At 35.4% G+C, this 24,492-nt stretch overlaps 2 protein-coding genes across 3 annotated transcripts in view; one reads left to right on the forward strand and one right to left on the reverse strand.

Moving 5' to 3' along the window:
- ubap1 (ubiquitin associated protein 1) overlaps positions 1–4,845 on the reverse strand; it is an 11,942-nt gene extending 7,097 nt beyond the window's left edge. The window contains exons 1-4 of the mRNA XM_056446755.1: positions 4,686–4,845; positions 2,789–2,837; positions 2,544–2,668; positions 1,149–1,943 (exon numbers count right to left, since the gene is read on the reverse strand). Coding sequence (XP_056302730.1) covers positions 1,149–1,943; positions 2,544–2,668; positions 2,789–2,828 — 960 coding nt within the window. The 5' untranslated portion in view covers positions 2,829–2,837; positions 4,686–4,845. The remainder of the gene's footprint in view (positions 1–1,148; positions 1,944–2,543; positions 2,669–2,788; positions 2,838–4,685) is intronic.
- Positions 4,846–8,340: 3,495 nt separating this feature from the next.
- On the forward strand, positions 8,341–23,174 carry ube2r2 (ubiquitin-conjugating enzyme E2R 2). Of its 2 annotated transcripts, none has more exons than XM_056446278.1 (6): positions 8,341–9,040; positions 11,881–12,081; positions 15,871–15,957; positions 16,079–16,176; positions 18,553–18,687; positions 22,768–23,174. In XM_056446278.1, exons 2-6 carry the CDS (start codon positions 11,905–11,907, stop codon positions 23,021–23,023), a joined length of 753 nt encoding a protein of 250 aa, XP_056302253.1. In that variant the 5' UTR covers positions 8,341–9,040; positions 11,881–11,904; the 3' UTR covers positions 23,024–23,174. The 2 variants fall into 2 exon arrangements, with proteins under 2 accessions (XP_056302253.1, XP_056302254.1); XM_056446279.1 differs by having other exon boundaries at positions 8,341–8,822.
- Positions 23,175–24,492: the final 1,318 nt, after the last annotated feature.

The raw sequence follows: 24,492 nt of genomic DNA on the forward strand, positions 1-24,492 counted from the left end.
GCGTTTTAATTTCAGTTGTTCAGCATTGATGTTCAATAAATAATCATAGATAGTAGACAGTGTGTGTTTACTTCAATTATTCTAAAATCAAGTAATGCACCCTTCATTCAAAAATCTCTGACTTATAATATGTGAGCATATTTACTGTGCAAAACTTGTCAGTGAACTATAAGGGCAAAAACATAAAACAAATATATAAAATAATCGTTTATTAATAGTAATCAAGATAAAATGTTCAATTAATCGAGATTTTGATTTTAGGCCAAATCGCCCAGCACTAGTATGTAGATATGCGCAGTAACATGTTCATTTAAAAAACATAACATTAACAATGTTGGAGCAACAATGTTGTTGCTACTCAATAAATTGTCAATGCTTTTTCAGGAAAGCGTGGATTTACGTGACCAGTATTATAACCAACAGTGAGGATGGATCAGATACCCACAGCAAATTCTAAACACGCATCAGCACTTTAAAAGGCGATTTTGACTCACACTTGGGAGAACATATGTTTGATAAACGAGCTAATCGTCACTCTTCTACAGCTACCGTTTACTTACAAGGTGACAGCGCCAACTACTGACCTGGCATATGAACACACATTTGACATTTTTTGAAGATGTTTAAACAAGAAATATTTTGAAAAAGTAGTTGTGTATACAGGAAACTCTTTAAAACTTTTCCGTTTCTGACTACATTGTTGTTGTGTAAATACAGCCTGAAAAGCAGATGTTTCCACCCATGTTACGATATAGAGATGTACAGTTTTGCATCACTATTATCATAGTTTTGTAACAATGACCTGAATACATTTAAAAATAAATATCACACACACTCATGGCATTCCACCAGGTTTTGTATCTAAAAATGAACACGCCAAAGAAAATTTGCTGCTTTATCCAAATTTGTGAAAATCAACATAAACATAGATTCCTGCATTTTTTTGGATTAGTTTTTTTTGTGTTTGTATTACTTTGAGTCCATTTGTTGTGCTTTTATAGGTATAATTGATTAGGTATATTTCTTATTCTTTCTTTTGCCTGCACTAGGAAAACTACCTCACCTATGGATCCAACTAACCCTCACAAAATTTACCATGGTTTAACTTGACCTTGAAACCGTTAATTTTGACAACACTATTACTATACCTGCTTCGGTGTCCCATTCTGAGCGAAGACGGGCTGCTCTTGTGGAAGTGTTGTGTTGTTATTTGATGCTGTTCTCTGAAAAGATGGTGGTGTGCCGTTAGACAGGCTGCGTGGTGGAGCTACTGGGTAAACACTGAGAGGAGTTTCCAATGGAGAGTCTCCTGGGTCTGAAAGCTTGGGAAAAGTCAGTGAGCGAATATTACATGGGCGGTCAGCATCAATCTGCCCCCCCAAAACCCCACCCCGGTCCAAGTCCAAAAGTCCAACCAGTCCATTGGGTTTATGGAAGATTCCTGTTTTAACCTGGAGAGGAGGCGTAGTGCTTGGAGAAACCGGGCGATGTTCTGCTGGAGGAAGTTGAGGAGGTGAAACAGACGACTGTGGTTGGCTCTGTAGAATAGTCCGCAATTCCTCTTTGTCGTCCAGTGTTTTAAGCTCAAGTTTGTCGAATGGGTCCTCTTCTCGCTCAAAGTCTGCTAAGTTCAGATACTGTGGGGCTGGGTTGCTAGGTGCTGGTCGCGTCTGTCCAAAAGATGGGGCTGGGAGCGGTGTAAGGATTGCGTTATGACTTAACCCAGCTAATACTGGCTTCAATGCTGGTGGGACAATGTCCTGTTCATCAGAGGGGCGAGCTTTCTTCCCCCCAACCAATCCGACTTCTGCATCCTGAGAAGCAGCTTGCCTTTCGCTTTCAGAGTCAGTCCGAATGGCCTCTGCTGCTCGAGCCTCAGCGGCACGTGCTTTAGCAAGCTCTTCACCCCACTGAACGGTCCGTCTCTCTAGGTTGAAGTCATACTGAAATGTAAATATAAAGGAATATTATTATTATTGGACACAGAAATACTAGCGCTGTGATGGTGACAATTTTTTACTACCACAATGGGAAATCACCAACAATCGCCAGTGTTGCGGTGGTGTGTGTGTGTGGTTGGGGGGGGGGCATTTTTGAGAAGGCCTCTGCAATACCTGGTTGACTAGCTGGGCTTTTGCGTTCAGAAGACATGAGCTGATTATCTGTGGCTAGGTGACATGACCGGAGATGGCTCTGGAGATCCGACGTGTTTGCCCATTAAATACTTTTTTTTTTAAACAAAGCCTAATAGCTTCATCCAAATTATTGGTTCGTCTTTCTCGTTCGGTACAAATCCAAAATGTTCCCAGATGGGCGATACAACATTAGGTTTTCAACTGAGATTCATACCTGAACTTGAACTTACTGAATCGCGCCTAACGTTATATTCGAACAGAAATGTAATACTTGGCAACATAACAGAAACTTGTGTTTTAGAGTGCGTGACGTTACATACTCCCATACTACTACGTTTGTCACGGTGACCGTCACAGCCCTAAAAAATACACTTGTATGAAAGAAAGTAGAAAGGAATTCAGACTTACTTGCAAATCTGAGAGTATGGCATTAGAGTCAGACAAACAGAAACCAATAGGAAGGCCAACTTTTGAGGGACAACGGAATTTCTCATTGAGCTTGAAGGGAACATCATCAAGGTAGCTGACAGGTCCTTGGGTCAAAACACAAGAATGAGAAAAACACTTTAAGATTAGCCATTGAAGCTGGATTTGTTAGTTTATAGGGTATAAAGAACAGAAAATCAATCCCAACAGATGACTGGCCGACTCACCGTTGTTGTGGATATCTGATCCAGACTTCCTCGCAGCCATTTAGAGTAACTAAACAAAAGATAAACAACAAGAATGTACACAAGCTGTAGTTAGTTAACTGTTTCAATGCATTTTCACGCACTTACATCTTTGTTGGCCAGAGGTTGAGTAAATAATAAGAGAAATGCTTGGTTATACTAGCGCTGTGACGGTGACAATTTTTTACTACCACAATGGGAAATCACCAACAACCGCCAGTGTTGCAGTGGTGTGTGTGTTTGTGGTGGAGGGGGGACCCCCATTTTTGAGAAGGCCTCTGCGATACCTGGCTGACTAGCTGGGCTTTTGCGTTCAGAAGACATGAGCTGATTATACGTGGCTATGTGACATGACCGGAGATGGCTCTGGAGATCCGACGTGTTTACACCAGATGTTGGCCAGAGGTTGAGTGAATAATAAGAGAAATGCTTGGTTACCACAACACTAAACAGATGTGACACTATTATTATACGCTATATATAAAAAATAAAATAGTGTAATTTAACCTAATTAAACAACCAGACTATCATGAAAACCAATTAAAAACACTAAAAAACACTAGAGATCAAATAGCATTTATTTTGACCTATACAGTAAAGTATGAGGTTGGTGAATTTTTTATTCCAAGGACCTGTTTGATTAAAAAGACAGTAAATGCAGCAATTTGGTGAAATAGCATTAACACTTAAAAGTAACTAAAAACAAATTGAATGCGTTTAAAAATTTAGTTTTATAAAGCGTTGATAAAGTTGATTTTTCAGAACAAATAGCATTTTAGGATTAGCAGTTAGACCAGCAAGCCCGAAACAAATACAGTATTATCAAATACTGCTTATCAAACACGGTTTAACTTTTTTTTCTCAGATTGCTCTAAAACGCATTGAGGTAAAGTTGGTTTTATATTAAACACATTCATTCGGTGACAACTTGTGACATGCTCCCAATATTGTTTACCATGATACTTTAAATATTGGGTCTGAAATCTCATGAATGACTTCAAAACAACATTAGCAGCATTTATTTGACTGTGTACAGTGTTGTTCTTTGATAGTCATTGTCTGCTAATATATTTTGCCTATTAAATTGCAAAGAATGCTTTTCTGAAAATGTATTATTAAGGAGAAAGTCAGAATGTGTGAATATAAAACCAACTTTACCTCACTCTAAAACGCTGCAGAGTTGACAAGTATTAAATTGCAAGCATCGCCTGGAAGTGAAAGTGTAAACAGACAACCTCCCACATTTACAGAAAATTTACAACCATAACCATATTAATAAAAGTCCACGTGACAACCCACATCATGATTAAGAGGGAACTAGAACAAAACTGCATCAGAACCGGTTTTATCAGCATGTGATGTCATTTCACCACCCATGATCTCTTACATAAAAAGCATAACAGCTGATTAGAATAAAAACACTTAAGAGTCGCTTAAATACATAATGCTAACAGGTTTGTTGCGCAATGAAAAAGACAACAAGAAATTCATGCAGACAGCAAGTCCGATGAGCCAAACACTAATACGAAGAATAAAAATAAGATGTAAATACACAGTCAGATGAAAGAGTCTTGTGACAAGTTGGCTTGTGTTGAAACGGGATGATGATGATGACATATTTCTGCCTGGCTTCTGACCAAGCGATCATGGTTTTATTTTCGATCTGTCATATCGGTATAAATAACGAAAAGATTTACGACCCAAATCCAAATATTTCGTACCTGAGAACTACAAAAGCACACAAACGAACGTGGACATATGGATAAAAACAACTGTGTAGTTTTGTTTCAGTTCAGGTTAGTGAAGCGACCTAACAGGGCCCGACTTCCTCTGCCACCGCCCCTCAAACTGCCCCTGCGTGTCCCGTCGCTGTTCTTACCAGTATCTGCACTGTCTTCAGTCTCCGAATATGTCTCTCACTTGTCTTCGTAAAAACAAGCTCCGCTCGACGCTCTCGGATTGGGAGGTTTACTGAAACCCGAGTATATTTCCTGTTTCATCGCGGAACGCCATCTTGGTTTGACCGCCTCCTTCGTTTTCCTGTGTGACGACATGCGTTGCTACCGAATGACGGCGGGTTCGACCAATCAGCGAAGAGCTGTGGAGGAGACGTCATTTGTGTCGGCCTTTGCACATGGGTTCAGCACGGGTTTCAGTCCATCATGTTGCAAAGAGGGATGTTTTCATCTATTTTTGTTAGTTAAATATTATTTATTAGTGAACTGTAGTAGCCCTTAATAACAGGAGAACTCTATCCATCCATCCATCCATCCATCCATCCATCCATCTATCCATCTATCCATCTATCTATCTATCTATCTATCTATCTATCTATCTATCTATCTATCTATCTATCTATCTATCTATCTATCTATCTATCTATCTATCTATCTATCTATCTATCTATCTATCTATCTATCTATTCAGTTCAGTTCAATTCAATAATTGGTTTATTGACATGACAAATGTTACAAATGTACTGCCAAAGCATTTACCGTTTACATAAAAACATATATTTATTTAAAAGATGTAAAAACACAGTAAATAGTAAGTAGTAGTAAAATATAACAATATTAAATAAAACTACAAAGTAAGAATAATCATAGATCAGAATAAACTACATTTAATAATCAACACTTTAGGATAAAACAGTAATAACAAATAATAATCAACAGTATATTTACAATAATCTAGATGTGTGTGTTCGCAAGCGCATCACTGATGTTTTTATTGGCCTCCTCTCTCTTTTTGTATACTGTATTGTACTGCTAGAAAGATACTATCTATCTATCTATCTATCTATCTATCTATCTATCTATCTATCTATCTATCTATCTATCTATCTATCTATCTATCTATCTATCTATCTGTCTATCTGTCTGTCTGTCTGTCTGTCTGTCTGTCTGTCTAACAAACAGGCCACGAATACTTTTTAAAACAATTAAATACATCTTTGTTTTATTTTTTCTTATTTTTGCATATTTATTTTTTACTTTAAATGCTTTTAATAAATTAAATAATAAAAAAAACCTGATAAATTGTAATATATTTTACGTACTAAAAGTGCACGGCTTCACCAATATAATATAAATAAGAGAGCAGTTTCTCTGGATATTATAATTTATTCTTTTTCTTCTGTAAACTAATGATGACTACATCTTTTGATATAATTAAAAGCAACTTGGTGTGTTTTATTTTTTTATTTTTTATGTGTGTTTACTTTTTTAACTTTTAAAATTAAATTTTTTAATAAATTTACCAAAAAATCAATTGTAATAAAAGTGGATGACAACACTAATGGAAAACAATAAGAGACCAGTTTCTCTGGATTTATGATTTATACTTTTTATTAAGCAACTTTTATTTAAAATACTGATCACATTTCTTCCAAATTTAAAATAAAAATGCTGTTATTTACTTTTTTGCATAAAATAACAAATAGGCTGCTATTTATTAGATATGTTTAGTTTCATTTTTAAACAAAACAAAACTTCAGAGAAGACCAGCTAGACCAGAGTTACACCAGTTCCAGATTGTCTTGTTCTAAAATAATGCTCTAAATTACAATGCTTTTATTTAAAATTGGGAAGAAATGCTATCAGACATTTTTCTAAACTGGAACTAGTAACACTAGTAACACTTATACTCAAGCACATACCTAAACACAACTTATCCAGAAAACTCTTTGATCTGTTTCCCCCAATATCTGTAAAAATATCTATCAGACCAAGAGAGTTTTTAATTGTAATCTCTTTTATTATTTTTACTTCTGCATTTTTTAAGTGATTACTTTATTTAAATGTTCCTTTATTGATTTTGTTATACTTTTTTTCTAAAAATTTTTTTACTTTGTCTATTTATATTGTTGCGCAACGAGGTGGCGCAGTGGGTAGGGCTGTCACCTCACAGCAAGAAGGTCGCTGTATATTTGTTTAATGACCTGTTGAATGTAAGAAAACCATTCATTCATTCATTCATTCATTCATTCATTCATTCATTTTCTTTTCGGCTTAGTCCCTTTATTAATCAGGGGTCACCACAGTGGAATGTACCACCAACTTATCCAGCATATGTTTTAAAGCCATGGATGCCCTTCACGCTGCAACCCATGACTGAGAAACACTCATACACTCTCATTCACACACTAGGGAAAATTTTGCTTACCTAATTTACCCAAGTCTTTGGACTTGTGGGGGAAACCAGAGCACCCGGAGGAAACCCACATGAACACGGGGAGAATATGCAAACTCTAGACAGAAACTCCAACAGACCCAGCCGAGTCTCAAACCAGCGACCTTCTTGCTATGAGGCGACAGCGATACCCATTGTGCCACCACGCCACCTGTAAGAAAACCAAATGACACATTTTTAAAACAAATTTGAAAACTGGACATAATTAAAGAGCAGAAATTCAACCAAAAACTAACTACAGATGGGCAACTCAAAAACAAACTATATAATGTCTCTGTATATACAGTGCTCATTATATATAAGTACACCCCTCATAAATCTGTCTTTTAAATTCATATTTTTATTAGGAAGCTATACAATATTATATTTGTGCATTAGATTAATCAGTACTGAAGCCAAATCTGGAGCTTATCTATAACAAAAGAACTTTCGATAATGATCCAAAAACTAGTACACCCAAATTTATGTTATAGAAAAAATATTAAATACTTTTATAAAAAAGGAGAAAAAAGAGGACCAAAAAACATGACAACGACCAAAGACAAAGACAAAGAATATGATGACCAAGACCAAGAAGATAACGACGAAGACCAGAATGATGATGAAGATGACAAAGAAGACCTAGACAAAGAAGATGACAACCAAAAAGATGAAGATAGAGTAGATGCAGACCAAGTCCAAGAAGACGACGACAAAGACCAAGACAAAGAAGATGATGACAAAGTTAAAACTAAGACCAGACCAAGAAGATCAAAATGAAGACAAAGAAGATGATGACTATAAAACTAAATAAACTAAATTGGCTGTATGTGTATGAAAGAGTGAGTATGGTGTTTCCCAGTGTTAGGTTGCTGCGTAAAATATATAAGGGTTAAGTTGGCGGTTCATTCCACTGTGGCGACCTCTGATTAATAAAGGGACTAAGCTGAAAATAAAATTAATGAATGAATACATTTTTTACTAAGAAGGCAAAACTGTTCCCAATCTATCACCAAATATATTATTCCAAAATCCAAAAAACCTACGGAACCAGGTAAAGAGAACTGGTTAATGAGAACTTAGTCTGAGAACTATTAATAACAAAGCTACTATAGTTTTTTGACATAGAACTGAGAAGAGTTTGGTTAACAAAAAGGTTTAGGGTTTAAAAATAACCTTTAAGGTCAGATTTTTACAATAGCACAGTCAGGGATTGCACCAAAACAATGGCATATTCTTTGGGGGAACTGGAAAAGGAAGCAGATTCACAACAAATACTTTTCGAATGTATTTACAGTTGCGCGTCTTACGTCATGACGCACACGCGCAGAGACGTGTACGGGCACGCTCTGTGATAACCGGAAGCATCAATAGAGGCGATTGAGAAACGGCGAGAGAAATCATCACCTGTCGATTGCGCTCATGTATTTCTCCTGCGCTCCCATTAATCTCCACACACCACTTTCATAACACTCACACCCTATCGTTTAGTCGCTGTCGAGTCGGTCAGGACGATCAAAGCAAAATTGAGCAGTTTTAATCTCTGCGCAAACGGGAGGGTTTTGAATGTGCGTTGAAGCCTCGCAGCAGAACAAATGTAAACAAGCAACCCATCAGCTGTGCGGTTGAAGACGCGCAAAGAAATGGAGTGATGACAGCGACCCGCACGGTTTGACAAACACCTCCTGCATCATCTAAAGCTAAATTAGACATTTATTTACATGCGGTAGAGCTTTTTTGGGGGGCGTTAGGGCAGTGTACGAGGACAACTCCCAACACATCGTCTTTCCCCTCCATTGCGGCCAGCAGCAAATACAGAACGAACGAGTTGTTGCTGCTTGTAAAGGTAATATATTTAGTTTGTTTTTAATTCAGTTTGAATACTGTATAACTTTACGCCTGACAGGAAAAGCAACAGGATTCAAGAAATAACAGGGGGGAAATAAGGTTAACAGTCCCTCCTGGGCCCCAAGGAATTGATAAATATTAGCAACGTATTAATATTTACATGAAGCTGGAAGTTTAAAGGCACTCAGACGTCACATTTCCCGAGGAGCAGCTCAGGTAATTAATAGTGTATAGTCCTGTGTTCATTTATTCAAACGTTTTCTGTGGTTTTTAGTACTAATGTAGTGCTTAAAATGTTTGGTTTTCTTTTTTTTTTTTTTGGTTAAAATAATGTTCTAATAGTTAATGTGTTTTACTTGTACAGTGTTTATTGATAATCTTAGTTCAACATTTACTAATGCATTATTTAAATCTAAATTAATTCTTGCTAGCATTAGTTAATGCACTGTTGGTTAACATCAACTAATACAATACATCATAGTAAAATGTTATCATTTTTTATTTACCTTTATTTCTCTACAGCAAAATATTAACAAGTTAATTCATTTTAAAGTTAATATATAATTTATGGAATTTGTTTTATTCTATAAAAGCCTGATAACTTTTTTCCTCAGATTTCAAATAAAAACTGCCTTTTTAGAGAACTGAAAACTGGCAATTGATCAGAATATGAGATATTTAATTAATGATAAAAAAAAATAAAATCAGGAGTTTCCACCAAATATCGATTAGTAGGTACAATGTTGGTTTTCAAAAAATGAATAAACATGACTGAAAATTTGGTGCATTATTGCTATTTTATGCAAAGAAAAAAAATTTAAAAGAAATGTCATCAATAGTTTATAGAATAAAGCAAGTTTTAGTCATTATAGTAAATTAATAAAGTCATCAATAGTTCACAGAATGAAGCAAGGTTTAGTCATTATAGTTAATTAATATAGTCATCAATAGTTCACAGAATTAAGCAAGTTTTAGTCATTATAGTTAATTAATAAAGTCATCAGTAGTTTGCAGAATAAAGCAAGTTTTAGTCATTGTAGTTAATTAATAAAGTCATCAGTAGTTTGCAGAATAAAGCAAGTTTTAGTCATTGTAGTTAATTAATAAAGTCATCAGTAGTTTGCAGAATAAAGCAAGTTTTAGTCATTGTAGTTAATTAATAAAGTCATCAGTAGTTTGCAGAATAAAGCAAGTTTTAGTCATTATAGTTAATTAATAAAGTCATCAATGGTTTGAAAAATAAAGCAAGTTTTAGTCATTATAGTTAATTAATAAAGTCATCAATAGTTTACAAAATAAAGCAAGTTTTGGTCATATTAATTAATAAAATAATCAATAGTTTACAGAATAAAGCAAGTTTTATTCATTGTAGTTAATTAATAAAGTCATCAATAGTTTACAGAATAAAGTAAGTTTTATTCATATTAATTAATAAAGTCATCAATAGTTTACAGAATGAAGCAAGTTTTGGTCATATTAATTAATAAAAAAATCAATAGTTTACAGAATAAAGCAAGTTTTTGTCATATTAATTAATAAAAAAATCAATAGTTTACAGAATAAAGCAAGTTTTTGTCCTATAATTTAGTTAATTAGTTAAATGTTTGCTTAAATGTTTGGTTTTATTATTATTTTTTGTTACACTTTATAATAAGGATCCTATAGTAAATATAATTTAAGTACAGCATTTGTTAATAAGTTAAGTTCAACATTTACTAATGTATTATTAAAATCAAAATGTATTCTTGCATTAGTTTATGCACTAATACATTAGTTAACGTAAAGAAATAAAGTGTAAAGTGTTTCTACTCTTTTCATTCATTGTGCAATTTCTTCTCAACAGCAAAATATAAACACACTATTTTATTTTTAAGGGGACATATAATTGTTTTTTTCTGGCTTTACGGAATTAGTTTTAATCTATAAAAGCCTGATAACATTTCTTCTAGATTTCAAATAAAAACATTGTTATTTAAGAGCATTGAAAAGTGAAATTGATCAGAATATGAGATTTAATTTATGATAAAAAAAAAATCAGTAGCATTCTACCAAATATTGATTTAGTAGTTACAATGTTTGCTGTTTAAAATGAATAAACAAGACTGAAAACTTGGTGCATTTTTGCTATTTTATGCACACAAAAAATGTAATTAAAAAGAAATGTCATCAATAGTTATTGAATAAAGCAAGTTTTGGTCATATAAATTAGTTAATTAATAAAAGAATCAATAGTTTACAAGTTTTAGTCAAATATATTAGTTAATAAAGTCATCAATAGTTTACAGAATGGGCATCACGGTGGCACAGTGGGTAGCACGATCGCCTCACAGCAAGAAGGTGCTGGTTTGAGCCTCTGCTGGGTCAGTTAACATTTCTGTGTGGAGTTTGCATGTTCTCTCCGTGTTCGTATGGGTTTCCCCCACAAGTTCAAAGACATGCGGGTGTAGGTGAATTGGGCAAACTAAAATTGGCCATAGTGTATGTGTGTGAATAAGGGTGTATGGATGTTTCCCAGTGATGGGTTGCAGCTGGAGGGCCATCCGCTGCATAAAAACATATGCTGGATAAGTTGGCGGTTCATCCCACTGTGGCGACCCCAGATTAATAAAGGGACTAAGCCGGAAAGAAAATGAATGAATGAGTTTACAGAATAAAGCAAGTTTTAGTTGTATAAATTAGTTAATGAATAAAGTCATCAATAGTTATATTATAAATGTAAATTTATAGAAACTGAGAATTTTATCTCTTAATTTTCTCCACATCTAAATGTACAGATAAATATACATTTACATACACTTAAAAACCTTAATATAATCTAAATCTGCAGTATACTTTTTTCTCACCATGAAATTGGACATAGAAGCTGGCATGGCATTAAACACAAACAAGCAAACACACACACTGAGCTTTTTAGTAGTAACAGCTCTGCTAATACACATATGCATAAATAATGAGTGCTGCAGGAAGAATATGTAAGCCATATGTATGAAAGTCTTTGTTTTCACAATGAAATTGTAAAAAAAAAAAAAAACCTACATGTTTCGTTCAATCCATAGCACGGCTGAAGGATCAGGGCTGTCATGGCACACCAGCAGATGCCGAGCTCTCAGAAGGCTCTGATGCTGGAGCTGAAGTCCCTGCAGGAGGAGCCAGTGGAAGGTTTCCGCATCACTCTGGTGGAGGAGTCGGACCTCTACAACTGGGAAGTGGCCATCTTTGGCCCTCCAAACACACTTTATGAAGGCGGCTACTTCAAGGTAAGTCTTGCATCAGTTCAAATGTTTTTTTAAGGTGTACTGACAGCATGTTGTAAATGAGATCAATAGTGAGAGTCTTTATAATGATATTTAATTTTAAAGTGTATCTAACACTCCATGTTTTGCACAGTCATTATTTCCCCCCTGGTATTGCGTTTCTTAAACTCTAGATCTCTATTTATAGTCTTGACGGATATTAATGACATCTCAATTCGAGAGCTAAAAACAGAAGGACAGTGTGTTTCAGCACTATTCCCCACAGTCACTTATTCTCCATGGTGTGTTATCAACTGCAATAGTTAGTACTTCTACAGTGACACCAAAACAGAAGTCCTCAGTATTATTACATTTGTTTCATAATATACGTACCACAGGTCACTGTCTTGATGCTTTTTTAAAAGAAAAGTTTGGTGGTAATTCAGTTTTAAATATTCAAACTAGTTTTAAAATCCAGCATTAAAGGACTGTTCACCCCATAACATTTTCTCCAGTAGAATATTAAAAGTTTTTATTAATAATAATAATAATTCCTTACATTTATATAGCGCTTTTCTGGACACTCATTGGAGGGAAACTCCTTAGCTGCTTTTCCACCATCATGCCAAATGGTTCTGTTTGTTTAAATCTTCAATTCCGTGCCAATCCAGACCATTCAGCATGCAAATGGTTTCATTTTCCACTGTGCTGCTGGTAATGGACTCTTGATACAAATGTGCCAGTAGTTGCCTTAGTAACAGGAATGTAATGTAACCTGCGGTATGGACATGCTTACATATTTATTTTTTGGGGGATTTTTCCTGATATTTACTTCATTGACTAACAACAAATATTTAAATAAATAGTGCTCTTCCGTCTAGTCAGCTACGGAAAAACTAGCAGCCAGGCAACAGAGTAGCGACACCTTGCACACACATGGTCAAGCAAGGTTCAGCATGGTTATCTAAGTCAGGGCTTCCCAAACTTTTCAGCCTGCGACCCCCAAAATAACAATGCCAGTGACTCATGATCCTCTCAGGTGGTTATAAATATAGAAACCTTGCATGCAATGGCACACACACACACACCAATAGGCCCAAGTTTATTATTTGTTTTTAATGTATGCGAGTGCTGTAAATGTGCCAGATGGTTAACCTGGTGCCATAAAATCAATCTGCTGCATCTGACGCTATTGCTGTGTGTTTAACATAATGTAATCACCCCAAGGGCTGTATCGAAATATATCGGCTGTAACTATGTTTTTATCTTCACTAGGTTATGGATAAAATATGGTAATTATAATGGTTTAATAGAATTTTGGAAAGCACCAAGCGACCATACAGCTCCTGTTAACTTGGGAAAAAGTGACCACAGGTCCATCTTTAAGTCCACCTCCTACTTTAAAATTCTCAGTAGTTGTCTTGATAACACAAACACTGCTGTCACTTTAACAGAAACCCCGCCTCTGCTTTCATTTGATTGGAGAGTGGAAAAAGACGCGACTGATGTAGTTGACGCAATGGCAAAAAGGCGCATCAGGCGGTTAAAACACGAGGCGCACAGGATTCATAAGCAGCATCCAAACTGCTTGCTACGTTTGGTGTGATCAGGGCTTAACCATGCCTAGAATTCCGGGCCAAGGATTTTTTGTAATCATGCCGCGCTAAACCAGGCTCACATGGAATCACACTTGTAACTGTACCTGAGTATTTTTAGAACAGTTCGACACAATAGTTGAAGTTAAAGGATTAAGTTCACCCAAAAGATTTTATTTTGTAATTAATTACTCACCCTCATGTCATTTAAATTTTGTGAGACCTCAATTAATTTTCCCAGTACAAATTAAGATATTTTAGATGAAATCCGAGAGCTCCCTCATCCTCCAAAGACAGCAAGGGTTACAAGACGTTCATTGTCAAATCATTCCACATGACTTCAGCGGTTCAACTGTAATCCCACGAAGCTCCTAGAAGACTATTGTGCACCTAACAAACGACTATAAAAACGACCCTGTTCAACTATGTTTTCATCAGGCTGAGTGTTTGCTACGGGCAGTTGATGTATTGCCATTGAAGTCAGCAGCGTAACATGCAAGCATCACATCGTCTGTAGTAAGCGTGCACTGTGACTTAATACAGCTGAAGAGAGAACAGTCATTTCAACAGTTTTTTTTTCTGGTGGACAAAAATTTACTTGCTGATTAAACTAATTACCGTACAGTAAAAAAACAGGTTTTTTAATTACTTTTCTAGACTGAACGTTTTGGGTCTTGCCGTCTATGGAGGATGAGAGAACTCTCGGATTTCATCGCAAATATTTTAATATGGTTCTGACAATGAATGAAGGTCTCAGTAAATTGGAAGGATGTGAAAATGAGTAATTAATAAAGGCATCTTTACACAGCAATGGTGGCACAGAAGCCAAACCTGAATGTGGTTCAACATAAAGCTACTAAAATATTACTTTACATTGATCGTTAAATGTGGCTTAGTGTCTTTAAACTGAATTTTGAGCAGACACAGACCTGATTTAGGGCAGCCTTTAAATCTGCTGTGTAAAAATTACTTAACAGATTTACATGTTTTGGGTGAACTAACCCTTTAATGAATGATGGCAAAACAAAATGATGAAATCTGGCTACATTGAGATTTCCTGAGGCAAAACAATTGGTCTGTAAACATTACTTATTCCTCCTTTTCCACTGAATTTGCATCTTGGCATCATCATTGAGTTTTGATGACCTTTTTGTCCAAAAAAGTAAAACAAGTAAAATTGAAGTAGTCCCATTAGAGGCGCTTCATAACGCACATCACCCCCTTCAAACGTTTTCAATATTCACTTTCCATCTTTCATCATCATATAACTGAACAACTATGAACCAAAAGCATAGTCCGAGTCATATACTTATGGCATGCAACATGTTTTGAGTAAGATTATGGTATCTTTGTGAACACCAGCTTGGGTTGTGCCCATTTAAATTCATAGCCATCAGGGCAGACATCAGCAAGATATTGTATCTTTGCCAAAGAGCACATATAATTTATTATAGTTCAAATCATTTTCTTGTGGAGAAATGTTTTTCTAGCTTCAGAGATCTCGCTTTTCTCATTGATTTCTAATGGTCACTAATGGAGGAAGTTGGTTTAGATTAGGTTGTAGCTTTCTAAGATCGAATGTTTTGACTGAGGCTCAGCTCCTCATTCAGGCTATCATGGTCGAGCAGACTCCGACTTGAAAGCAGGCCAGTTCATGTAGTCTGACACATAATCAGCACTCAACAGCAGTGGCGAGTACTAGTAGCAAGATTTTCACATGCTGAGAAGGTCGCCGTTTACACTCTACACTTTTTTCCATTCCACTGCACTACTTTTCTACTGATTTTTCTATGTAAATGCACTAGACTGAACTTTGGTGCGATTGCTCTTAAGCACGGTATATTTGAATAAGTGTGAATAACACTAAAATCTCTTAACCACTGAATTTGATATAACAATGCCAAATCACTTTATTTAAATAACTATTATACTAAAGAATAACAATTCACAACATTCAGCACTGCACTAAAATGAGGTTGGCCTTTAATACAGCACTGCACTATCATCTCAAAGTCCATTTTGGCACCACATGGGAAACCTGATGAAGAGTACAAGATGTTGAGATTCATAAATACTGTTTATATGAACCCTTTTAGTCGTATGTGCCCTTTCCATTTTGAGACTGATTTATAACAGCTCATTTACTATATATATATATATATATATATATATATATATATGCAAGCTTATAATAATTTTTCGCTGTCTCTTTCCTCAGGCCCATATAAAGTTTCCTATCGACTACCCTTACTCTCCTCCAACCTTTCGGTTTCTCACCAAGATGTGGCATCCGAATATATATGAGGTGAATTTGCTTGTGTTTGCCTAATGTACTTTTGAGAACTAAAGGATTACAACAGGTACAATTAGACACTGTATTGAAACAATGCTGTCATTGTTGCTCAATACACATCTCTCAAATCCAGAATGGCGATGTGTGTATTTCTATCCTCCATCCACCTGTTGATGACCCTCAGAGTGGAGAACTGCCCTCAGAGAGATGGAACCCGACACAGAATGTCAGGTAACAGGGTCACACAATTACACTCCGTATGAAGCCAAATCAGTCTTAAATAATACATTTACAAAATAAATTTCATACATTCACAACACAACATTTACAAAATCCAATTTTTAACAAACATGTTAAAAAATGCACAAATCCAATTCGTAATTTGAAAACACGATTCAAAAATAAACATCCAATTGGTAAATTCAAAACACGATTCAAAAGTACGCAACTCCAATTTGTAAATTCAAAACACGATTCAAAAATAAGGAAATTCAATTTGTAAATTCAAAACATGATTTGAAAATACACACATCCAATGCGTAAATTCCAAACACAATTAAAAAAATTAGCGAATCTAATTCGTAAATTCATAACATGATTTAAAAGTTCGCAAATCCAATTTGTAAATTCAAAGCACGGTTCCAAAATAAACAAATCCAACTGGTGAATTCAAAACCATTCAAAAGTACGCAAATCGAATTCATAAATTCAAAACACGATTCAAAAAATACGCAAATCCAATTCGTAAATTCAAAACACAATTAAAAAATGAGCAAATTAGTAAATTCATAATATGATTTAAAAGTATGCAAATCCAATTCGTAAATTCAAAACATGATTCAAAAATAAACAAATTCAATTAGTGAATTCAAAACAAAATTCAAAAGTACGCAAATCCAATTCATAAATTCAAAACACAATTCAAAAATACACAAATTCAATTCGTAAATTTAAGACGCATTTAAAAAATGAGCAAATCCAATTCGTAAATTCAAAACACGATTCAAAATGACGCAAATCCAATTCGTAAATTTAAAACACAATTTGAAAATACACAAATCCAATGCGTACTTCAAAACACGATTCGAAAATACACAAATCCAATTTGTAATTCAAAACATGATTCAAAAATACACAAATTAAATTCGTAAATTCAAAACATGATTAAAAAATTAGCAAATCCAACTCGTAAATTCAAAACACGATTCAAAAATAAGCAAATCCAATTCGTAAATTCAAAACCCAATTAGAAATTACACAAATCCAATTTGTAAATTCAAAACACGATTAAATACTACACGTCCAATTCGTAAATTCAAAACACCATTCAAAAATGAGCAAATCCAATTTGTAAATTCAAAACACAATGAAAAATTACACAAATCCAATTTGTAAATTCAAAAAATGGTTCAAAAATAAAATATTTAGGATTTTTACTTGTGAATTCATAAATTTACAAATTGAAAAATTTTATTTTGTAAATGTGTTATTTTTGAGACCGATCTGGCTCTATAGTATAAATGCTCACAACCAGTCCAATAACTAGATCTAAAAATCTATTGGCAGTCAGTTGGAATACATGCTGCTTTATAGAGTTTGATTATTTAAAGAAACAAAACTGCCATGCACACCTATTATAAACCAAATATTATTGTTTGTTGGTGTAGATGTTTTTTATTATTGTTTGCTGTTACAATTATAGTCATAGATATTGTTCAAAATAATTGTAGAATTATTTAATTGTACTTTTTAATTGTATAACGACATACTATCAAGCAGGGTAACTGTGTTCAACATTTATGTAAAAAATGAGAAATTCTTGAACAATATGCAGTTGAAGTCAAAATTATCAGCCCTCGTGAATTGTGATTTATTTTTTTAAAATATTTCCCAAATGTTTAACAGCAAGGAATTTTTCCACAGTATTTCCTATTATATATTTTTCTGGAGAAAGTCTTATTTGTTTTATTTTGGCTAGAATAAAAGCAATTTTTAATAAAGAAAAAAAAAACATTTTAAGGTCAATATTTTTAGCTCCCTTAAGCAATATTTTTTCGATTGTCTACAGAACAAACTATCGTTATGCAATGACTTGCCTAGTTAACCTAATTAAACTAGTTAAGCCTTTAAATGGCACTTTAAGCTGAATGCTAGCGCTGAATAATATCTAGTCAAATATCATATACTGTCATCATGGCAAAGATAAAATAAATCCGTTATTAGAAATGAATTATTAAAACTATTATGTTTAGAAATGTGTTGAAAAAATCTTTCAGTTAAACAGAAATTGAGGAAAAAATACACAGAGGGGCTAATAATTCTGACTTATTAGTCTGACAACTGTACATATTAGAATTATTTCTGAAGGATCATGTGACGATGAAATTCAAGCCATGGCAGCACAGGAATAGATGACTTTTTTAAAATAGTATTAAAATAGTATTAAGTACTAAAAATAGGAAACCAGTTGTTTTAAAATATTTTAAAATATTTTAAGATATTTGTGTTTTATTGGTCAAATAAATGCAGCCTTTTTTTTTCAACGATTAAAAAATAGTACTAGTCTGTATCAAAATTGAACAATATAACTTTTATTTTTGTCTGTAGAACAATCCTGTTGAGCGTGATCTCGCTGCTGAACGAACCCAACACCTTTTCTCCTGCAAATGTGGACGCCTCAGTCATGTTTCGCAAGTGGAGGGACAGCAAAGGCAAGGACAAGGAATACGCAGAGATTATAAGGTACCACCATTTTATCTTTTAAATGACTTCCTTGAAAACACATACTCAGCTTTTTCTATCCAATTAGATTAAGTATAAGGGTCAGTCTAACTTTTTAATATATTATAATTCTATATCAGAAATTCTTTTGAGCTACTGACATGAATAAGTCAAAATGAGTGGTTTGTTAAGGAGCTAAAAATAATTAAGCTTAGAATTGTTTCCTGCTGGGCTACAAAATGTCAAAAATGAATTAAACCACTGACATTGACTGAGATCTAGATTAAACATTGGCCACAGCCACATTCTGGCCCTAAACGCTTCCATTGCACCATCCCACTGAAGTTTAGGACACACTGCTCTCTGAGCATGTCTTTCTTTCCCTTGGGCAAGTAAACATTAGCAGAAATGTTGAACTTTTCCCTTATTGACATTCTTTTCTAACAAAACAGATCCCTCAGCAGAAAACATGATTTGCTTGTTCTTCGGGGGGAAAAGTATTGAAAATATTCTCTTGGGGTCAGCAAGATTTAACCGTTTTTAAAAGAAGTCGCACCAAGGTTGCATTTATTTGATCAAAAATAAAGCATGAAGGTTAATGATGAACAAAAGCAATAAAAATAACAGCATTTGTTAATTATAAGTTGTTGTCAACTTTATAAATATCTTTGTGACTTTTTATTAATTTAATGTATATTTATAAAGGTCATCAACCAACATAAAGAATTTGATATGGCTTTTGCATTTGGTAGTTACAGAATCTCCGTTATAGGAACTAGCTACCATCCCTGGTTCCCTTGTTGCATTCGCAATTAACAACAGGTAAATGCCATTAACATTAGCTTACATAATATGTATGCCTTTACAATACTGTGGTGATTTTTGGTATGGTTTAGACTCTACTCTGATGTAGGAACTAATTCATCAATTAATTTTCTTTTCGTCTTAGTCCCTTCATTAATCCACAGCGGAATGAACCGCCAACTTATCCAGCATATGTTTTACGCAGCGGAGAGAACCAATTTAGTTTCCCCAATATCCCTTTTCCACCAGCATGAACCAGGTGCTAGTTCAGAGCTAGTGCTATTGCTAGTTCTGTGTTGATTTGACTAGCAAGGGGTAGAGAGTCTGGTACAAAATCACTTAGGGTGCACTCACACTATGCTAATCGAACCGTGCCCAGGTACAATTCCTGTTTCATTTGACTAGTGTGAGTGCTCCGAATCGGGCCCAGGTGCGGTTCAGTTGGCCGGCCCTGGCCTGGTTGGAAGAGGTGTGTCAGAGCTTTGGGCTTTTGGCTTGGTACGCTTGTAGCGTGAGTGTAAAGCGCGCCTGAACCCGAAACTGAAGAGGCGGCATCACTTTATGGGACTGTTTCATGTATGCCAAACGACTAAAACGATATAACTAAAGCAATCTCCACTGTGCTGAGCGAGAGAGCTTCTCTTCCTGTTAAACTGAACAGTGCATCATTGAAGATGTAGGTGTGCTCAGGTTTGGAAGGCAAAATGCAGTGTGAGTGCAGGTCATCAGGGCAGAGGGGTCAATCGTGCTTCGGCACGGTTCAAGGCAACTGTATCTAGTGTGAGTATGCCCTTAATATGACTCGTCTACTCCAGCATTGCAAACACAGAAGCATAAAATACAAATATCCCATCAACTAAAGTGGATTTGTGTTCAAGTGGAGCACTGTGTTCCACTGTTAATTCAGAAAGTGCTAAAACCATCTCTATACCTCTTGTAGTTCCTGGTAACCCTGCCCTCAACCCCTGACACAGGCAGTTCTTACTTCTACCCCACCAATTGGTGCTACTTAAAAACCACCATTCCAGGTTCAGAGTCAGTGCTTTGGGTGTCAAAAGACAAAGAAACAATTTGGAACTACACATGTTATTTGCTGCTTGTTCAAACTACTTTAAGTGAGCTGAAACGCATTTCTTTTTGTTCAATCAATTTACATTTGTTAAATTAACCTAAGATCTGTGTTGAGACATCATGAATGAATTGTGTGGAACCCTGCATTTTTACAGTGTAGGCTCTGAACCAGCTCTCAATTTACCCTGCTGAAAAAAACAGTACAATCAATCACTTCCAGTTTCTGCAAACATGCCAAAGAAAATGGGTGTTTCTGTTGACCATCAGGGGTCTTCGATCATTAGCACTTGTTGGCGATGTCAAGACATGTTTATATGATTGAGCAGGTGAACTCAGCACTCTCTATGAGAGTTTTGATTACTTCCCTTTAGCGAATTACATTAAAAGCTAAAGTGATGAAAGACAGTTAATAATTCAAGATGTCATGAACAGAAAGCTATTCTAAATTTACCTGAGCATTTCAATATGCATTATAATAATTATGACATGAGTGACCTGGAATGAAGAAATTGATCAAGACTATTTTAGTAAGCGTTGTTTCGGTTACCGATTGTTTATTTGCTGTCCTAGATTTGATTTTCCATTCTGAATGACATTTTTGACACTCATTGATATAGACAATGATTTCACACTAGATAAAGAACAACAAAGCCAACAAGGAGAGACTCTACAGCCCGTTTAAACCAGCACTAGTTGTTTCCTGTTAGTTGTGTTTGTCAGAACTTTTTATATTTAAAGTGAGCTGAAACACAATTCTTGAGATTCCAGTTCCAGCAAACATGCCAAAAAATGGGTGCTTCTGTTGATCATTAACACTAGTCAGCGCTGTCAGGACAATTTGGCTTATTGAACAGGTTTAGATTCTTTTTACTTTAGCGAATGATATCCAAAATTAATTAAAGAAAGCTAAAAATTCAAGATGTCATGAACAGAAAGCTATTTTAAATTTACCTGAGCGTTTCAATATGCAAAATACTCATAACGACATGAGCCATCCGGAATGCAGAAATCGATCAATATTAAGCAAGTTGTTTCATTTACAGATTGTTTATTTGCTGTCTTAGTTTCGATTTTCCATTCTGAATGACATTTTTGATACCTGTTGATATAGACAGTGATTTCGCACTAGATATTGAACAAAGCCAATAAGGAGAGACACAACAGTCTAGTTATTTCCTGTCAGTTGTGTTTGGCAGAACCTTTTACATTTGCTACTCTTACAATTAGGGCTGTGCAGTTTGGGGAAAATATCTAATTGGCTTTTTTCTTTTTAAACAGATATTGCGATTTTAATTTGATTTGGATTTAATTTTGTAGTCAAGCTTCAGCTCAATAATCTGTATCGTAGCTTCTTACTGCTAAAATGCAGTGAGTGTTAGTTATAAAGGAACTAAAAAGATATTAAATTACTCCAACTTTTATTAAAAATTAGTTTTTAAATATTCAGAAATTAAACACTAATTTTCTCTAGAGCAAACAGTAGTGAGTTATGGCGTTAGTTATCTCCTTCGTGATGTTTTTTCATACGGTGTAACAGCCGCAAACAACTCTGTACTTTGAGGTTGCTTGCTACTAGATTGAGTGTCACTGGCAATACTTTCAATTGACTTTTTAGCAAGACACTCATATAGCTGGCTGTGATGCTTTTTTAGGTGCTGGTTGCTGTATTTCCTTGTGCTGTGGCAACAATTCTGTGACAGCTCTTACAAATGACCTGGTTTTGTTTGGTGTCGGTGACTTTGAAACCAAAATATTCCAATATTATCAACATGCTGCCAATATTAATGCTTCTGAAGCAGAAGACGCCACCATCCCACTCATTCGCGCTTTCCTTTTTGTTTGTTTGTTTTATTGTGGGCATCCCGCACAGTTTGGTTGCGCAATTCTGATTGGGCAGAACGAAATCTGATTGCTCACTCAATTGGCTTGTAAGACTGTCATACATAGACGGCAGTCATGTACTTGCTATGGGTGGGGGAGATTATAATATATTTCATATGGCAGCTTCTTACAATTAGCTAATTGCAACCCTTTAAATCGTGATTGCGATTCGATTTCGATTAATCGAACTAGCCCTAGTTACAATAATAATAATAATACGTTTTTATTTGTATAGCACTTTTACATGCAACTCAAAGCGCTTCACAAACAAACAAGTATTAAAAACAACATCAATTGTTTGAGCCGAACCGATTTGCTGACGCTGTATGTTTACATTGTGCACAGGAAGCAGGTGGTGTCCACTAAGGCAGATGCAGAACGAGATGGAGTAAAAGTGCCGACGACGCTAGCGGAGTACTGCATCCAGACCAAAGTGCCTTCCCACGGCAGTACATCTGACCTGCTCTACGACGATCTGTACGATGACGACATCGAGGAGGATGATGACGACGAGGACGAGGCAGAAGCCGGAGGGATTAGCAGCGAAATGGCAGGGGACTGTTTTGGCGACGAAGAAGACTCTGGCAACGAGGAGTCTTGACCTCCTTCCCCATGTTTCTGTGACACTGACCTTCACCCACTCACTATTCTTTTCCCCGACGGCCTCATGTTTCAGATTCTCTTTCTCTTTTTTCACTGTTCACCCAAAATCTGACAACTTCCTCAGTAAAGTACTCTATGGGTTCATAAAACTAGTCATTTGAGTAATATTTCACATCCCACCTTCTCCTGCCTTTTAACCTCAGGGCTTTTGGATATTGAGAGCTTGTCACATTATCGTGAATATTGTTCGTTTCAAAAAAATGTTTATAACAACCCTATTGTAAGGGCTAATTTCCTCTGAAATTAAATTCTGTCATGATTTATTCACCTTCACATGGTTCCAAACCTGTAGGAGTGTCTTTAATTAAAAAAAAAAGTTTCTACAGAAATTATAGCTAGATAATTCCTCCATTCAAAATGGCCACTATATTGTAAGTGTTAAAAAGTCAATAAAAGGGGTAGAGCTGGCCCAATAAATGATATTATATTGAATCGCGATACAATTTGTCAATAACAATAAGCTGTGGACCTTTTTTATTCTATACTGATTTAAAGCCCTGCTCACACTGTGAGATTTCAGCCATGATTTTGTCATCTAAGACCAATTTGGGAAATCCTAAAAGATTCCTGAAATCCTAGGCTAAAATCGATGATCTTTCATCGTTGGTTTGGCATGTTCACTGACAGCCGCTTAGTGCCTGTTGTGATCCGATTTTTCCTCCGATGAACGAATGTTTGGCGCGTCTTCATTGTCGTTCATTTTGACTTTGACATCTGAGATCTTACAGTGTGACATGGGAGCCATGTTCGAGCTGTCTGACATGCTACAATTGTTTGGGATTATTAAATTAAAAATTAAAATCGCACAGTGTGAGCCGGCCTTAAGAGCCAATCACAAAGCAGAAATGTGCAACAATGGGAATCTAAAAGTGTGTTGATATTAGAGATTTTTGGCCACTGAAAATTTATCCTTCAAAAATATGTTATGCCATTTAATAGACCCTTTACTTTTTCTGGCTTCAGTCATTGACAAATTTAAATATATATCGTTATCGTTCAATATGGAAAACAATCATTTTTGCCATATTGCCCAGCCCTTAAAACGGTAGTATGTCTCAATTCACAATATTCATAAAACAACAAAGTATACCAATGAGAGTGTTATTATTATAGACGGGCAAGTGTGAATGGCAATTAAAATCCTAAGTATAGTCACTAACAATGGACTTATTCACCCCTAGCATTAGCATGTTTTCGTTAATCCAATCACAAGTGGATGATGCTACAACAGGTAAATTAAGACTGACATGTACTGAGCTTGTAGACTTTCAACCACTTTCCAGAGATAGTTCAAACAGCTTCAAACGAACAGCTACAGCCTACTGAACCAACAACTGAACATTATGGGATGTGTTGGGACTGAGAAACCTCCCCAAAACCAGGCTCATTCTATTCAGTAATCATGCA

This window comes from Danio aesculapii, chromosome 21 (genome assembly GCF_903798145.1).
Source record: "Danio aesculapii chromosome 21, fDanAes4.1, whole genome shotgun sequence".
NCBI lineage: Eukaryota > Metazoa > Chordata > Actinopteri > Cypriniformes > Danionidae > Danio > Danio aesculapii.